The sequence below is a fragment of the Trichomycterus rosablanca genome, chromosome 13 (assembly GCF_030014385.1).
Source record: "Trichomycterus rosablanca isolate fTriRos1 chromosome 13, fTriRos1.hap1, whole genome shotgun sequence".
In the NCBI taxonomy this organism is placed as follows: Eukaryota; Metazoa; Chordata; class Actinopteri; order Siluriformes; family Trichomycteridae; genus Trichomycterus; species Trichomycterus rosablanca.
The window spans coordinates 37,786,055-37,804,943 of NC_086000.1; the positions used below are offsets into that span (position 1 = coordinate 37,786,055).

General features: G+C 39.5%; 1 protein-coding gene across 1 annotated transcript; it reads left to right on the top strand.

Moving 5' to 3' along the window:
• Positions 1–5,906: 5,906 nt before the first annotated feature.
• Positions 5,907–18,889, top strand: LOC134325036 (myelin and lymphocyte protein-like). The gene is made up of 4 exons (XM_063007048.1): positions 5,907–6,054; positions 13,004–13,168; positions 16,910–17,044; positions 18,288–18,889. The coding sequence occupies exons 1-4, from the start codon at positions 5,968–5,970 to the stop codon at positions 18,360–18,362; spliced, it is 462 nt and encodes a 153-aa protein (XP_062863118.1). The 5' UTR covers positions 5,907–5,967; the 3' UTR covers positions 18,363–18,889.

Sequence of the window (18,889 nt, forward strand, 5' to 3'; positions counted from 1 at the left end):
CTGGGTGAGAGTGAGTGAGTGGGTGAGCGGGGTACTTGGGTTTGACAAGGGGTGCTCTGGTGGCACAGGGGCACACAGTTGGCACAGGGGCACTCGGTTGGCATAAGGGCACTCAGTGGTGCAAGGGTGCTTGGGTGGCACAGAGGTACTTGGTTGGCGCCGGGGCACTCACTGGCACTTGGGTTTGACAGGGGCGCTCGAGTGGTGCAGGGGCGCTCGGGTACCGGGTGCTATTTAAATGCTATCAGTTTAATTTGAATGAACTTGGTTCTATCCTGACTGTGTCACTTTCTAGCTTTCGACTGTCTTGGGCTCTACAAAGACCTGGTCAGTGTTGTGGTGGGTCCCTAGCATATCCTGGGGCACAATGAATAAAGGAAACACAGTATATATTGATGAAGTGCAAGACGCTTCTAAAAAGAACAGAAGGAGCAACGACTGAACAAAGTGACGAGATAAAATCATGAAAAGATAAAATCTCCTTTTGGTCGTGTAGGCCAGAGAACTGTGAAGAACCCTGATCTGAACCAGAGTGTCTGAATGACGGCTTCATTTTTGAGATGGTATCTTCTCCATCTCTGGTGAAACTCTGCACTCCTCATTCCAGAGGAAGCATGAAAGCACTTTCATAGAACCGACAACGATGCACTTTAACCTCAAGAGCCAGACAAGAACTTCCATCTCCTCTCACAAACCACCTCCATTTGGCACGTCCTCTCTGCCCAGGTCTGCTGAGCCCACAAAGCTTTGCATTAAAGTTTATATCGACGGTGCTGCCGTCTCCCAATCAGCAAGAATCGAAGTGATGACAAGTCCCAAACAATCTTGATTTTAAAATAAAGTATGAGGAGATGCTTTCAAAAACAGAAAAACAGAGATAGATGTGTTGGAGCATTCTCCAGGAAGAAAGCCCTCCAGTTCCAGTTCAGGAATGAAGGTTGTAGTTATAAATATCTACTGCACAGTCTGCACACCAGAAGTTCCTACAAAGCTTCCATGATGTTTAAATTTGGTGAGAGATTGAGAAAGACATTCATGAAACCACATCACCAATAGCTGCTCATCCCATTTTAGACCTCCCAGACCAGATGACTTTGCTCCATGGTCCAGGATGTGTGCTCCTTATGTCACATCATTACATTTACATTTTCAGCATTTAGCAGACGCTTTTATCCAAAGCGACTTACACAATGAGTGGAACACGATGAGCAATTGAGGGTTAAGGGCCTTGCTCAAGGACCCAACAGTGGCAACTTGGTGGTGGCAGGGCTTGAACCGGCAACCTTCTGTTTACTAGTCCAGTACCTTAACCCCTGAGCTATCACTGGCACTGACATCATACATCTTTGTGTATAGAACTTGTCTTTAATGGTGGCAATGGCTTCAATTCCAGTTTGTGAAGGTTCATCCGATACAGATTTTGTTGGGCCAGGTTCTTTGAGGCATTTAGCAATGACCATGCAGATGAAGTTGGTATTTGTATCTAGTGACCCTCCACTTGTGACCTGCTGCTATGGGTTAGGGAAGGCTAACAGTCCCAATATAGACATGCTCTGAAGATCTCTACATCTGTGAAGTATCTTGTTCATCGACGCCCAACGTGTAAAACTCCAAACGTGCCAGAACAGAACAGGACCGGCCAACAATGCCGAGTGCTCTCTACCCTGGCACTACCCTTCGTTATTGTCTGATGGATAAGAACCTTCTATTCTTCTGCTAAACCATTAATGCTCCGGGATCACACATGTTTATTCTGTCATTCAGAAGCTCCTCTGGTGAGGATTAAACCAAACCTGGAACCATAGAAAAGAACTGTCACTTGGTGCTGCTTCCTTGAAGACTGAAGTGACCGAGATGGAATGTGAACCTGACCAATTCCTCAGTTTGGGTGTCTCTCAGTTCCAACACACCTACTAAACCTGGTCACCATCCAGCTGTGCTTAGACTAACATCAGAAGAAGCTTGTTCACGCCTCTGCTGATCAAAGCAAGATCCAAAAAACGGCCACCGCTACTGAGACCCGGGTTCGATTTCACAGCAACACTATATGGGCAAAAGTATTAAGACACCCCCTTCTTATCTTTGTATTCATGTGTTTCCTTCACAACAGTCACTAACAGGTCTAATAAATCAGACATCAAGAAAATAAAATGCTTCGAGCTTTGCAGCACCAGTTTAGGGAAGGTCCTTTCCTGTTCCAGCATGAGCAAGCTCTATAAAGACATGAAGCACAGAGCCCTGACCTCAACCCCACTCTACAGCTCTGGGATGAACCGGAACATCAACTGATCGATCAGTGCCCAGCCATACAAAAAAGTTCATGGTCAGGTGTCCAAATACTTTTGGCTGTATACATCGTTCAGCCATAACATTAAAACCACCTCCTTGTTTCTACACTCACTGTCCATTTTATTAGCTCTACTTACCATATAGAAGCACTTTGTAGTTCTACAATTACTGACTGTAGTCCATCTGTTTCTCTGCATGCTTTGTAAGCTCCGTTCATGCTGTTCTTCAACCACCACAGAGCAGGTATTATTTAGGTGGTGGATCATTCTCTAACAGCGCTGTCACTGCTGGATTGAGAATAGTCCATCAACAAAAAATATCCAGCCAACAGCGCCCCGTGGGCAGCGTCCTGTGACCACTGATGAAGGTCTAGAAGATGACCGACTCAAACAGCAGCAATAGATGAGCGATCGTCTCTGACTTTACATCTACAAGGTGGACCGACTAGGTAGGAGTGTGTAATAGAGTGGACAGTGAGTGGACACGGTGTTTAAAAACTCCAGCAGCGCTGCTGTGTCTGATCCACTCATACCAGCACAACACACACTAACACACCAGCACCATGTCAGTGTCACTGCAGTGCTGAGAATCATCCACCACCTAAATAATACCTGCTCTGTGGTGGTCCTGTGGGGGTCCTGACCATTGAAGAACAGCATGAAAGGGGGTAACAAAGCATGTAGAGAAACAGATGGACTACAGTCAGTAATTGTAGAACTACAAAGTGCTTCTATGTGGTAAGTGGAGCTGTGTAGAAACAAGGAGGTGGTTTTAATGTTCTGGCTGATGGGTGTAGATTATAAATCTTTTTGAGTTGTAATTGGTGTCACCTGCACCAGTGCACACAAACATGGTGTTTAAATGATGCAGCTCCTCAGCTCAGGTTAACCAGGACCTTAAAGAAAGCAGGCGGCGCAGGATTCGGACCGGGCAGCGAATAATCCGGCATATAATGTGAACCAGATCAAAAGTCGTAATTCCTAAATTTGCGCCTCTTTGTTGCCGTGGGTAACCTGAGAGCGCCGAAACAAACAGGTCGTGTTAACACGTTTCCCTGAGCAACACGACGACTGTCAGAAGTCACATAATCCAGCGCTCGCCTCATCACGCCGAGGCGTGGATCTCAGAGAACCGGTCCCAGCGGGGTGGAGCGAGTATGAGGATGTGATTAGTTAACCAGTAACTCTAAATGGTCAGTGGAGTGGAATTTTAAAAAGCCTTTTCAACCTTTCAGATGTTATCAGTGAAACCACTGGCACTCGCCCACGCTCGTCCAAAGTTTACACACGCTCCTGATGCAGATGTGTGCATTTCACGGTAGGCTTGGAAGGTCCGACTGTAAGGCAAAGACTGTTCCATAGTTTCCGCTTGCCGCAGTGTTTCAAATTCACCTGATTACACTTTGATGTTTTATTTAACTTACCGTGACTTACTGTAGTAAAACAGCGAGTGAGGAATGTGATTAGTGGAGGAACTTATGAGCAGTAATAATGAAGAGAAGTTTAGTGCTCCTGTCTCCTTCTTTTACTACATTAAACCACATTAAGCTTTATTTTCAACCAGAAGCGTTTTAGACTCTGGGAGAAGCTGATTCTGATTCTCACCGTTTCTCAGAAGCTGGAGCTGTAACACAAGTTTAAAAGTGAAACAGGGAGGAGAATCCAGATAAACACAGATACATGTGGAGCTGTAACCCTGGATCTGACGCTTATTCCACACTGATGCAGATTCAGCTCAGATTCACACTCTGATGATGTTTTACCGCTCAAGCCGAGGGTGAGGAGGGGTAGAGGAGGGTGAATACTTACGCTCATTCACCACATGCATATTTTTCATTTTCTTCCCTACATGTGACAGTTTCTGTAGCATAGAGCAGGATTTGGGGCTTCACTGCCATCAGTATTCAGCCAAAACGCTGCCAAAAGTTTGTTTAGAATGTCATTCCATATGTTTACTGATATAGAAGCTCTGCTATACATACAGTACCAGTCAAAAGTTTGGACACACTTCCTCATTCCTGTGGTTTTTCTAGATTTTTATTTTATTTTCTACATTGTAGATTAATACTGAAGACATCCAAACTATGAATGAACACATACTGTATATGGAACACATGGAATTATGTAGTAAACAAAAAAGTGTTAAATAAACCAGAATATGTTTTATATTTTATATTCTTCAAAGTAGCCATCTTTTGCTTTGATGACAGCTTTGCACACTCTTTGGCATTCTCTCAATCAGCTTCATGAGGTGCCACCTGGAACGGTTTTCACTTAATGTTTGTGCTTTGTCTAGAGTTAATTTCTGGAATTTCTTGCTTTTTTAATGTGTTTGAGAGCATCACTTGTGTTGTGCAGAGGTAGAGTTGGTAAAATATAAAACATATTCTGGTTTGTTTAACACTTTTTTTGTTCACTACATAATTCCATACGTGTTCCTTCATAGTTTGGATGTCTTCAGTATTAATCTACAATGTAGAAAATAAAAATAATCAAGAAAAAACACTGAAGAGAAGGTGTGTCCAAACTTTTCACTGGTACTGTACACTATATTGCCAAAAGTATTCGCTTGTCTGCCTTTACACACATATAAACTGGAGTGACAGTTAATTCTTAATCCACAGGGTTTAATATGATGGCGCCACCCTTTGCAGCTACAACAGCTTCAACTCTTCTGGGAAGGCTTTCTACAAGGTTTAGGAGTGTGTTAATGGGAATTTTTGACCATTCTTCCGGAAGCGCATTAGTGAGGTCAGACACTGATGTTGGACGAGAAGGCCTGGCTCACGCATTACATGTTAAGCTGGAATAGGAAAGGTCCTTTCCTAAACTGGAACCAAAGTTGAAGGTGCATGACTCTCTTCTTTGGAAACAAGAATGGAATATATTCCATTTTAAACTTACACCCGGCACTATGCATTTGAGAAATTAACCAGATTTTGGATGTTTTCTCCACTCCAGAGTCCAACCGCTGTGTGCTTTATATATCAATTTTGCCAAAACTTGGCATTGTGCATCAGTTAGGCTCATGAAGAGCAGTTCCTCTGCTGATGTTGCTTCCAAAACCAGTCTGGAACACACGATAGGGGCAGATGTCCAGCACTTAGTGGATCATCTTGTGAGGTTGTGTGACATCGAGCTGTTGTTGCTCCCAGAAGTTTCTATTTCACTAAAACAATGTGTAATAAACCTAGCTGGGCAGTAAGGTGTTAAAAAGCTGGTATACTTTGAGACCTCATCTTATTAGTGTGACCCTTTACGGAATTTATGGACACACCTCACCGCTCACACACTCACACACTCACACACACACACACACACACACACTTTGCCATTATTATGGAAACATGCCATTACCTGTTATTCTCATCCAACCAGTTAACACTCCCAGTTCTCTCTCTCACACACACATACACACACACATACACACACACCACACACAGGCCCAGGCCCAGGCCTATGAAAGCTGGTTTGACTGCGTGAATGCGGAGTAAACAAAAGGCGTAATAGAAGATAAACTGGTAGAGGAGTGGGAGTGGTAGAGGAGGAGAAAGAATCCAATTTAAAAACCACCCTAATCATTTCTGCACTTATTTCCAGTCATATTTGGTGGCTCACACCTTACACACTACACACACATATATTCATACACACACACTGACGCACTAGCTGCAGGAATATGGCCTCTGCAGTCACAGGCAGTGGGCTCCCCTCTGGAGGGAGGATTTTCACCACCTTTCCTGACATCCTTTTCATCCCAGAATTTGTAAGTAAACAATTGTGAGTTTGTGTGAGTGTGAGTGTGTTTGTATAATTTGGGATCTAATCGAGTCAAATCTAAATCAGATTATGGAGTTGTCAGTTTACCACCTTCTGAAGACTAGAGTGCCAGTCACAGTCAGGTAATGAGGGGTTGTATATCTAGGAAATAATGAACAACTTCTGTGCAAAACACACACACACACACAAACAGACACACACAGGCACACACAGACACATTCACAAGGCTGAGAGATAAACCTTAGAAAATATGCAAGATCCAGTTAAGCAATCTATATCTCACCTCTTCGTTGCATATATAAAACCCCAAACCGAAGCTGCCAACCTTTTTTTAGTCTTTGTGAACTGGGATTCGTTCTTGTAGCATGAATTGCAGGAACTTCAGCTCAGTTGACTCATCTTTTAATACGAGCATTAAATAAAGTATACAATCACTGTACACCAAGAGAACGGTGCTGAAAAAGACCTGTTGCTAGACTCATAGTGTAAAAGAGTTTAGGTGGTTCTGTTACTATGTGAAGGGCGTGGAAGTGGAACCAAATCTTACTAATTGGCTGATAAGGCTGAAAATGATCAAAACCAAGTACTGTTGCCCTCACAGTGCAGAGATCTCAACGTAACTGACTCCTGTGGGAAATTTATTTTCCACCACCATCAGCAAACCATCAGTTAAGCGATTGAATGTAGATCTTTGGGACGAATGGGTTTTCTTTCCTAATACAGTTCTATACAGATGTAGATTTGATGCCAAGGTGTGTTGTAGTTGTTCCAGTGGTCCAAAATCTTTCTTGGGGTTTCCTTTAATATGTTGTGTATGTATATGAGGTATTTAATGTTAACATTATATTATACATACGGATATAAAGTCAATAAATTGGAAAATATTAACAATAAATGCTGGTCAGGAAAAAAATGCTCTGAAGGACACTGTGTATTTTTCTGGGATATCTCTGGGATCTCTGTAGTCTGTTTTCTGTAAATAGCGTTAAATAAAGTCGTTCAGTAAAATGAACTTTAAAACATATAGTTGTTAGATTGAAGTAATTTTACAGCACGTTTAGACGCAGTAACTTGCTAGCAGGTGCTAAAATGTTGCTGCTATTTTCAACACAGACATTTTAAATAGCCAAATGAATAAATAAATGTACTGTAGATCTAAAATTAAGTGTAATTTACTCTACATTAGGTCTAAGTAACTTTAAAAACTCTAAAATGAACTCTAAAAGTTATCATGTATATGTATAGTTATCATTAAACAATGGAGGCTATGTTTACTATTATTAGCCACCAAATGAAGCACTTTCACGCACTTTCACGTCAAATAAATCACACATTCCTCAAAAGAAATGCTATTTAAGGTCAGATTTCCTCTTTAAAGGCAAAATTCTACTTAAAATAAAAACAGAATCTCTTAATTGTTAATAGATCGACGGTCAAAATCCTGAAACAGTACAAAACCGTTCAGGCTTATATGGCAACCACAAAGTGTACTTCATTAATGCTAATGTTTACATATATTACTATATAATTGAGCCATAATTTGACCAAACAACGTTTAAATATAAATGTATAAAATGTGGTTATGCTTTATTATTATTATTATTATTATTTATACATTTTACGTAACGTACTGCTTGTATAAACTATATAAGGCGTATCGTTGTTTACTTTATGCAGGGTAGTTTGTGACAGCCTGAGGCGCGCATTTAAAAACTAATAAAACACAACTAAACATTAAATTGTTTTTATTACTTTATTACATTCTAGATTAAATACGATATTTATCTAGATTTATGTCATATTGAAAGACAATAACGATCAAAAGTTGTATTCACTGAATTCAGCTAGAGTCAATTTATTAACCATGCGTTTTTCTTACGCTGTTTTTGTATTTAAATGAATCTACAATTTAAAAAGTTCATCGCACAATTTAAACATATTTAACTCTTTTCTGCACACTATATGCACATACATTTACATCTCAAGTGCAGGATAAATGTTTATTTGCTGACTTAAAATACTGGAAAGATAAAATAAAACACAGGATAAGCACAAGTTTAGTTTTAATGTTAAGTTAAAGTCAGGAAATAATTGAATACCGAGCACTTTTGCAGCATAATAAAAATAAACATGTTTATCCTGTGTAAACAAAACCTGAAATCAACAAAACATGGCATTTAACCAGGGGTGTTAACCAAGAGTGATTGCAGCATAGCAGAGCATGGGATCTAAACCTACAACCTTCTGATTCACAGCCCAAAACCAGGCTACCATCGTCTCAGAACCTGCTTTGTAAACTAAACCTCGAGCATTTCCAACAAGAATGAACAGTCGAGTGTTTTTGAACCCTTAATGACACTGAATCTGGTTTTTCTAGATCTGACTTTGCTGGAAACGTGTAAGAACTCGACTTTAATCAGCGTATTAATCACTTTATTTTCTTTAATCAAAGAAATAAACAATAAAGAAATCCACGATAAATTAAAAGCTATTTTATTTAAATTTTCTTGACCAGATTTCTGTACTATAGTTTATTGTAAGTCCCGGGCATGATGTTAGCTGATTAAAGACGTCAGATTAGAAACACTTTCTGTTTACACAAGCACTGAAATGAAGCCAAATATTGTGTTGCAACTTTTATAGTTTATACATAATGCATATACAGTATATACACACACAATATAGTCAAAAGTATGTAGACACCCCTTCTAATTATTATTTTGGTAAATTCAGATTATATATTAAACTACTTCGAAACTTTTGGGACTAGAAATAAAGCAAGTAGTGAAAAACTTAATTTAAACTCAATATAAATCTATACAATATATATTTTATGACTATATTTGTTTAATTATTTTATTATCTGTAATTAATAGAAAACAAAAACATTTTATAAAGCAAAACCTTGAAACATTTTACAGAAGTTGAAAACTAATAATAACTCTAAAAAAAAAAATCTAACTGTCATTAAAATGAGGACGCACTTAATTACTAAAGATTTAGTTTCAGTGTTTTACATTCATCTATCAACTTAAGCTTTTTTCAGACAGATAGACAGACAGACAGACAGACAGAAAAAACAGATAGATAGATAGATAGATAGATAGATAGATAGATAGATAGATAGATAGATAGATAGATAGATAGATAGATACTTCATTGATTCCAAAGGAAGTTAAAGATACTGTACTAGTACTGAACTAGTAATCAGAAGGTTGCCTGTTCAAGCCCCACCACCACCAAGTTGCCACTGTCACTTAACCCTCAATAGCTCAGAATTGTGTTCAGTCATAATTGTAAGTCACTTCGGATAAAAGCGTCCACTAAATGCTGAAAATGTAAATGTAAATAGCAAACAGGCACCCAGGTGGTGCAGCGGGATATCCCGGGATATAACTCCTTGGTTCGAAACTTGGCGTTGCCACCGGTCGTCTAGCGGACATAATTGGCAGTGCCTGCAGGGAGGGATAATCGGAACATGTGGGCGGGGTCTTCGAACGCTGTGTAAAGACCCTGATTAGCAGATAGAGGCACCTGTGCAGAGTGCATGGGTGGAAAAGGGTTCCGTTAAGGGCTGCACGCGGGTCAGAGGAGGCGTGAGCAGCAATATACCCACCTCAACTGCAAAAAAATAAAATCGAGGATCCCTCAGCAGCGGAAGACAGATTGACTGGTTAAGGTACTTGACTAGTAAACAGAAGGTTGCCGGTTGCCACCACCACCAGGTTGCCACTGAACATGGACATTTAAAACAAATAGATTCCATTTTTGTTGTTTTGGACATGAAGAACCTGTTTGCTGACAACCATCAAGTATCTGCGGATAAAAAAACTGAAGGAATTACTTCCTGGTTAGAGGAGAATAACAAGTTAAAGAAACAGATCTCTGGTTAAAACGTCCTCCGTGTGGAACACTGGAACATAATTAAATACGTAGCTGCTTCCTTAAATTAAAGCTCACATGAAGTACTTCCGTACTTATTGTCTGCTAAGACAATTCTACACTGCGGCCATCGAATCAGTTCTGTGCACTTCCATCACAGTCTGGTTTGGTGCAGCCACAACACAACAAAGGAACAGACTGCAGCGACAGGTGAAGTCAGCTGAAAAAATCATTGGTGCTCCTCTGCCCTCTATCCAGGACTTGTATACTTCAAGAACCAAGAAACGGGCAGAGAAAATTATCACTGACTCCTCACACCCTGGACATTACTTCATTCAACCCCTCCCCTCCGGCAGGCGCTATAGATCCATCCACATTAAAACCACCAGATTTAAAAGCAGTTTCTTCCCACAGGCCATCTCCCTCCTAAATAAATAAATGACTAATAATACATAACACGTAAGCGTAAAAATATTCATCTGCTGCCAAACTGACTACACTGTAGTACTCATCCTACATGTTGTGCACTTTACTGTTTTGTAAATATTTCAGATGCTGCTAAATTACATATCTGTATATTGTGTGTATATAATCTTATAGTTTGGATAATTTTGTGATTTTGTGTTTAATGTTTAATGTATACGTTGCTTGTACACTGTATCGTACCATTACTAGAGAGATACCATCAGCCGGAAACAAATTCCTTGTGTGTATCCACATACCTGGCCAATAAATCTGATTCTGATTCTGATTCTGATTCTGATTCCTGCAAAAAGCCAAAATTAGAGCTTTGGAATCGTGATCATAAGGTTGCTGGTTTTAATCTCACCAATGTCAAGTTGAATTAGAATCTGTGACAACTGAAATGTAAACGGTCACATCTTATCTTACAGTTAGAGGATTGCAAACAAGGTAATTGGCTAGTTAGCTATGAGCTAACATTAGCTGTGTGCTAACGCTACATATACAATTTTATAGTATAAATCAGTGTTATTATAATGATCCACACGGAGACTCCTGCCTGATGCTGTCTGTGCCTGTGACATTTCCAAGCTTATTAGCAATTAGCTAGCCAGCTATTGGCAAACTGAGGCTGCTTGGTTAGCAGGATTGTTAGCTGCTGGCTTGTTAACTCGCTGTAAATTACAGTTAATATCGACTATTGTTACAACGTTAGCGTTTGGCTATTAAATAAATCACTTTATTATTATGTAAGTCAAAGTACCGATATAATTCCACTCATTGCTACTTGTATCTAACTTTTTCGCACCAAACGGAAGGACCAACAACGAGCAGAACCCCTATCCAACCTTCCCTCCGTTAGACACAAACAATTAAATCAGTTGTGCACCCGGCTAGGCTGGTAGTACCATCCACAAAACTCCACATCCAAAAAATAGTATTTATTTAATGAGAGTTAACATTTTCCCCTTTTGAGGTGCAACAGCGGGTAAAAAGGCGCCCCCTAGTGGTCAGAACAGCCTGCACAGTGGTCCCCAACCACCGGGTCGTAGACCAGTACCGGTCCGTGGGTCATTTATTACCGGGCCACACAGAAAGAATGAATAATTAGAGATCCAACACACTTCGGGTGTTATTGTCTCCTATCACCACTAGGTGGAAGTGTTGTATTGCAGCAAAAAAAGCTCGGTATTCACACTGATTTTATATTATATAGTTCTTCTATTTTAAATCCTTCTGCCCCCGCCAGTCCATAAAATTATATCTTAAATGAAACCAGTCCATGAAATTATATCTTACATGAAACCGGTCTATGGTGCGAGAGATGTTGGGGTTTTTAAGCTCTCTGAAACGTCAGTATATATTAGAACATCAAAATGAAAGTAGGTGTAAAGGTAAAGCTAATTAATTAACACTGGAACAGACACTGGCAGGCTGATAAAGAGTGACATTAATAATAAATTTTTATGTTGATTTTAATGTTGCGTCACCGCCGCACACGATGTCTCACCAAACTTTCCTTCCTGAAGCTTTTATTTGCTTTGAACTCGCTGTTTGCGGAAGGTGGAGTGTTTTTGTGTACGAGCCTGTCTGCGGCCTTTTCCTTTCTCTCTGATTGTACACGCCGAGGAAAGTGCAGCGATCTCTCTCTCTCTCTCTCTCTCTATCTCTCTCTCTCTCTCTCTCTGTCTGTCTGTCTGTCTGTCTATCATAACAAAATATCAATCAGTGTTTAATGGGTGTTTAATGTGTTTTATATAAAATGATACGAGCACCAAACATGTAGAACTGACAACAAACACAATTTAATAATTAAAAAAATTAATTTAACATATTAGGATCTAAATATATTAATTGTAAAGTAAATAAAAGTATTTTTTTTTTAGTTGTGACCACAATTCTGGATACAAGAACCTCATCACAACTGTACATGATTCTTACTACAGTTTAATCATTTCCTCTGCATGGAAAACATTCCTCTTTGCCCCCCAAAAACCTTCTCCAGCTAGATTTGTTGGTTTAGTGGCACAGACTTGACCTCTCAGTACAGTCCACATACACCGATTAGGCATAACATTATGACCACTTTCCTAACTGACTGGTCTGCGGCTACGCAGCCCCAAACACAACAAACTGTGCTGCTCTGTGTATTCTGACACCTTTCTATCAGAACCAGCATGAACTTCTTCTTCATTTTTCCTGCTTCTAACATCAACTTTGAGGATAAAATGTTCACTTGCTGCCTAATACAGTATATCCCCCCCACTAACAGGTGCCGTGATGAAGAGATAATCAGTGTTATTCACTTCACCTGTCAGTGCTCAGAATGTTATACCTGGTTGGTAAGCTTTAATCAATCATTTCCAAACCGGTTTTACTGTTTTTATGGATCACAGTTTATACTTCACACATTTTGAGGGAATCAACCAGACATCAAGCGCAAACCCTAAAACTAAAATATCTCAGGAATGAATTCTAAAAAGAATGTAGAATTTTGCATGGCCAAGACTTCAGACCTGAATCAGAGTCCATCAAAGAAAAATGAGTTTTTAATGTTCTGTGTTTAACTGACGTACTTGTGACTCTTACAGGTTTTCGGGGGCTTGGTGTGGACCCTGGTGGCCTCGACCCGTGTGTTTCTTGATAATCCTCAGGGCTGGGTGATGTTCGTCGCCATCTTCTGCTTCATCATGACCACGCTCTGGTTTTGCATCTTCCTCTGTGGAGCCAATCAGAGCGGTGTCTGGCCCGGCCTGGTAATTATAATGAACACAGTCAAAAGATTTTAAAAAGCTATACTAGCACATTTAATCCCCCACAACACCAAAGCAAACTGTGATGATGTTAGAATTAGGATGTGATATTAGGATGTGATGATATTAGGATTAGGATGTGATTAGTTCAGAAATAGGATGTGATGAGTTCAGGATTAGGATGTGATGAGGTTAGGATTAGTATGTGATGAGTTCAGAATTAGGATGTGATGAGGTTAGGATTAGGTTGTGATAAGGTTATGATTAGAGTGTGATTAGTTTAGAATTAGGATGTGATGAGGTTAGGATTAGGATGTGATGAGGTCATGATTGGGATGTGATGAGATTAGGATTAGGATGTGATGAAGTTATGATTAATGTGTGATTAGTTCAGGATTAGGATGTGATGACATTAGGATTAGGATGTGATGAGGTCATGATTGGGAAGTGATGAGATTAGGATTAGGTTATGATGAGGTTATGATTAAAGTGTGATGAGATTAGGATTAGGATGTGATGAGGTCATGATTGGGATGTGATGAGATTAGGATTAGGATGTGATGAGGTCATGATTAGAGTGTGATGAGATTAGAATTGGGTTGTGATAAGATTAGGATTAGGGTGTGATGAGGTTAGGATTAGTATGTGATGATTTTAGGATTAGGATGTGATGAGGTTAGGATTAGGGTGTGATGAGGTTAAGATTAGGATGTGATAAGGTTAGGATTAGGATGTGATAAGGTTAGGATTAGGGTGTGATGAGATTAGGATTAGTATGTGATGAGGTCAGGATTCGGATGTGATGAGGTTAGGATTAGGATGTGATGAGATTAGGATTAGGGTGTGATGAGGTTAGGATTAGGATGTGATGAGGTTAGGATTAGGGTGTGATGAGATTAGGATTAAGATGTGATAAGGTTAGGATTAAGATGTGATGAGGTTAGGATTAGGATGTGATGAGGTTAGGATTAGGATGTGATTAGGTTAGGATCAGGATGTGATGAGGTTAGGATCAGGATGTGATGTGAGGATTAGGATGTGATGATGTGAGGATTAGGATGTGATGAGGTTAGGATTAGGATGTGATGAGGTTAAGATTAGGATGTGATGAGATTAGGAGTAGGATGTGTTGAGGTTATGATTAGGGTGTGATGAGATTAGGATTAGGGTGTGATGAGATTAGGATTATGGTGTGATGAGATTAGGATTAGGATGTGATGAGGTCAGGATTAGGATGTGATGAGGTTAAAATTAGGGTGTGATGAGGTCATGATTAGAATGTTATGAGATTAGGATTAGGATGTGATGAGTTTAGGATTAGGGTGTGATGAGATTAGGATTAGGATGTAATGAGGTTAGGATTCGGATGTAATGAGGTTAGGATTAGGATGGGATGAGATTAGGATTAGGATGTGATGAGGTTAGGATTAGAATATGATGAGGTTAGGATTAGAATATGATGAGATTGGGATTAGGATGTGATGAGGTTAGGATTAGGATGTGATGAGATTAGAATTAGGATGTGATGAGGTTAGGATTAGGATGTGATGTGAGGATTAGGATGTGATGATGTGAGGATTAGGATGTGATGAGGTTAGGATTAGGATGTGATGAGGTTAAGATTAGGATGTGATGAGATTAGGAGTAGGATGTGTTGAGGTTATGATTAGGGTGTGATGAGATTAGGATTAGGGTGTGATGAGATTAGGATTATGGTGTGATGAGATTAGGATTAGGATGTGATGAGGTCAGGATTAGGATGTGATGAGGTTAAAATTAGGGTGTGATGAGGTCATGATTAGAATGTTATGAGATTAGGATTAGGATGTGATGAGTTTAGGATTAGAATGTGATGAGATTAGGATTAGGATGTGATGAGGTTAGGATTCGGATGTAATGAGGTTAGGATTCGGATGTAATGAGGTTAGGATTAGGATGTGATGAGATTAGGATTAGGATGTGATGAGGTTAGGATTAGAATATGATGAGATTGGGATTAGGATGTGATGAGGTTAGGATTAGGATGTGATGAGATTAGGATCAGGATGTGATGAGGTTAGGATTAGGGTGTGATGAGATTAGGATCAGGATGTGATGAGGTTAGGATTAGGATGTGATGAGGTTACGATTAGGATGTGATGAGATTAGAATTAGATTAGATTAGGATTAGGATGTGATGAGGTTAGGGTTAGGGTGTGATGAGGTTAGGATTAGGGTGTGATGAGGTTAGGATCAGGATGTGATGAGGTTAGGATTAGATGAGATTAGGATTAGGATTAGATGAGGTTAGGATTAGGATGTGATAAAGTTATGATTAGGGTGTGATGAGGTTAGGATTAGGGTGTGATGAGGTTAGGATTAGGGTGTGATGAGATTAGGATTAGGATGTGATGAGGTTATGATTAGGATGTGATGAGGTTATGATTAGGATGTGATGAGATTAGGATTAGGATGTGATGAGGTTATGATTAGGATGTGATGAGATTAGGATTAGGATGTGATGAGGTTATGATTAGGATGTGATGAAATTAGGATTAGATGAGGTTATGATTAGAATGTGATGAGGTTAGGATTAGGGTGTGATGAGATTGGGATGTGATGAGGTTAGGATTAGGATGTGATGAGGTTAGGATGTGATATTGTTAGGATTAGGGTGTGATGTGGTTAGGATTAGGGTGTAATGAGGTTAGGATCAGGGTGTGATGAGGTTAGGATGAAGATGTAATTAGGTTGGGATTAGGGTGTGATGAGGTTAGGATTAAAAGGTGTTGAGGTTAGGATTAGGATGTGATGAGATTAGTATTAGGGTGTGATGAGGTTAGGATTAGGATGTGATGACGTTAGAATGTGATGAGGTTAAGATTAGGATGTGATGAGGTTAGGGTTAAAATGTAATGAGGTTAGGATTAGGATGTGATGAGGTTAGGGTTAAAATGTGATGAGGTTAAGATTAGGATGTGATGAGGTTAGGATTAGGATGTAATGAGGTTAGGATTAGGATGTGATGAGGTTAGGATGGGATGAGGTTAGGATGTGATGAGGTTAGGGTTAAGATGTAATGAGGTTATGATTAGGGTGTGATGAGGTTAGGATTAGGATGTAATGAGGTTAGGATTAGGATGTGATGAGGTTAGGGTGTGATGAGGTTAGGATTAGATGAGGTTAGGATTAGGATGTGATGAGGTTAGGATTAGATGAGGTCATGATTAGGATGTGATGAGGTTAGGATTAGGGTGTGATGAGATTAGGATTTGATGAGGTTAGGATTAGAGTGTGATGAGATTAGGATTTGATGAGGTTAGGATTAGAGTGTGATGAGGTTATGATTAGGATGTGATGAGGTTAGGATTAGGGTGTGATGAGATTAGGATTTGATAAGGTTAGGATTAGAGTGTGATGAGGTTATGATTAGGATGTGATGATGTTAGGATTAGGGTGTGATGAGATTAGGATTAGGATGTGATGAGATTAGGATTAGGATGTCATGAGATTAGGATTAGGGTGTGATGAGGTTAGGATTAGGATGTGATGAGATTATTAATAGGATGTGATGAGGTTAGGATTAGGATGTGATGAGGTTTGTATTAGGTTGTGATGATATTAGTATGTAATAATGTTAGGATTAACTTCTAAAATTAGACGAGTTTAGAATAAGAACAAAATAAACGGACTGTATATGGAACCTTGTGGAACTCCAAGCTTTCTGACAGTGAAGAAACTGTATTGTTCTCTTGTTTGTTCCAGGATGTGATGTATCACTTCATCGCAGTGCTTTTCTATTTAAGTGCATCAGTCGCTCTGGCCTACGTCACCATTATCTTAAAATCAGGCCCAGACTCTCCCCTGTTTAAAATGTACCAGGAGGACATTGCTGCTGTGGTGAGAAATTCATTCAGCTTTTTTATCCTCATTCAGTTTTATGGTGTTGCAGCTTATTGTTGCACGAGCTGGTGGTGCGGAGATGAAATAACCACCTCAAATAGATGTATTACATATTAAAAACAGGTTGCTAGAAAACATAATAACATAATGTTATATAAGCCATAATAATGTCAGAGGGAGGGCATGTCAGGGGAATATACCCTCCTCACAGGCCATCAGGGTCTCCAACAGAGGAGAAAATGTAGAAATACAATAGAAAAGGATACATGGAAAAACTGTTTCATTCTACTGTACACTTCTATGATATGGGTATATATCAGTGGCAGCTGGTGCTAAAAAATTTGAGGGGGGCGCAAACAAAACAACAAATTAAAAAAAAAAAAAAAAAAGCCTTTAAAAGTAGCACTATTTGAACATGAATTTTGCCATTTTTTCCTTTTTTTCTTCAAGTGAACGCTTTGTGAAAGCGTTTTTTTTGTAAAGACAAGACTGAATTATCTCTCATTTTGGAAGAAATGCTGCTCCAATCTGCAACTAACTGTTTAACGTGAACCGAGCTGAGGAGCCGCAGCTGAATGAATCAGTTAATGAGTCGACTCGGGGATTGTCCAATCACACGGCGTTTAAAAAAAATAAGCCAGTAGTGACACACTTCTAATAAGAGTGGGTTGATACGGGGCGCAGAGAGCTGCGCCCCTGTGGAAAATTTAAAACAACCAATTAAAGAGCAGCCTCAGACCACGTGCTTGCCAAAAGTTCGTGCACGTACATAGACACTCGTTAGACCGGCGCCCCGCGCATGGGACATGTGCACGATGTAAACAATTAAATACAAATATTTATTTATTTTAAAAATGCTATCATGACCATTAGACAAACAGTTAATTAGACCATTAGATAAACAGACTAATTAATTTCATAACTATTTTGCAGTATATAATTTGCTTGTTTTAACATTTTAATAATTTTAAGGGGGGCGGCGCCCCTGCGCCCCGTATTGACCAGCCGCCACTGGTATATATGATATGTATATATGTATATATATATGGGTATAAATGACAAAGTCATTCTATTGTATTCTATTTTATGTTACGATCGGTCAGAGTTCCCATTCGTGATATACACCCCACCCCCATTCTACAGCCTTGCTAAAACGTACTTACTAAAACAGAATTTGACATGAACATTGTACATTATATTATATTGACTTGTTTATTATATTGTGTGTGTGTGTGTTTAGGTGTTTGCTTACATTACAACGCTGCTCTACTTCCTCCACACCATCTTCTCTGGTCTTCGGTGGAAATCCCTTTAAAGACGCCCAAATACAAGAGACACGATCAAGCAAGACATGGCAACCCTCTTCACCTCAAACCTCAACCCCAAATCACAGTCTAGCGTTGAATTCAACCTGAAAAACTTCAATCTGGCATCCCATCTACATTGTTATGGAGGTCGTGAGACGGAACAGTACAACAATACCAAAAATATATAGAATATAAGAAAAAACACACAAATCAGAGGGTGGAGATGGTTTTATTTACACATTGTTTTATTTAGCGATATGTTAACGTTGTTTTAATGATATAGATTTTGGAACATATCAGTGCAGCACTGCTGCTCCCTCAGACCTTCAGTATCTGTTCACATTCATGCTATGAATTTTCATCCGAGTCTGTTTTATTTGGAATAAACTACTTTAGTTTCCTCAGTAGTTCTTCCTTTAGTCTGATGTGAGATCTGTAAATACAGCTTAAGTGTTTAGATTAGATTCGAGGCCTTAGACTAGATCCGTGTCTGATTTATACCTGACTGCTGTTTGTACTGTGTGTCTGAACTAAA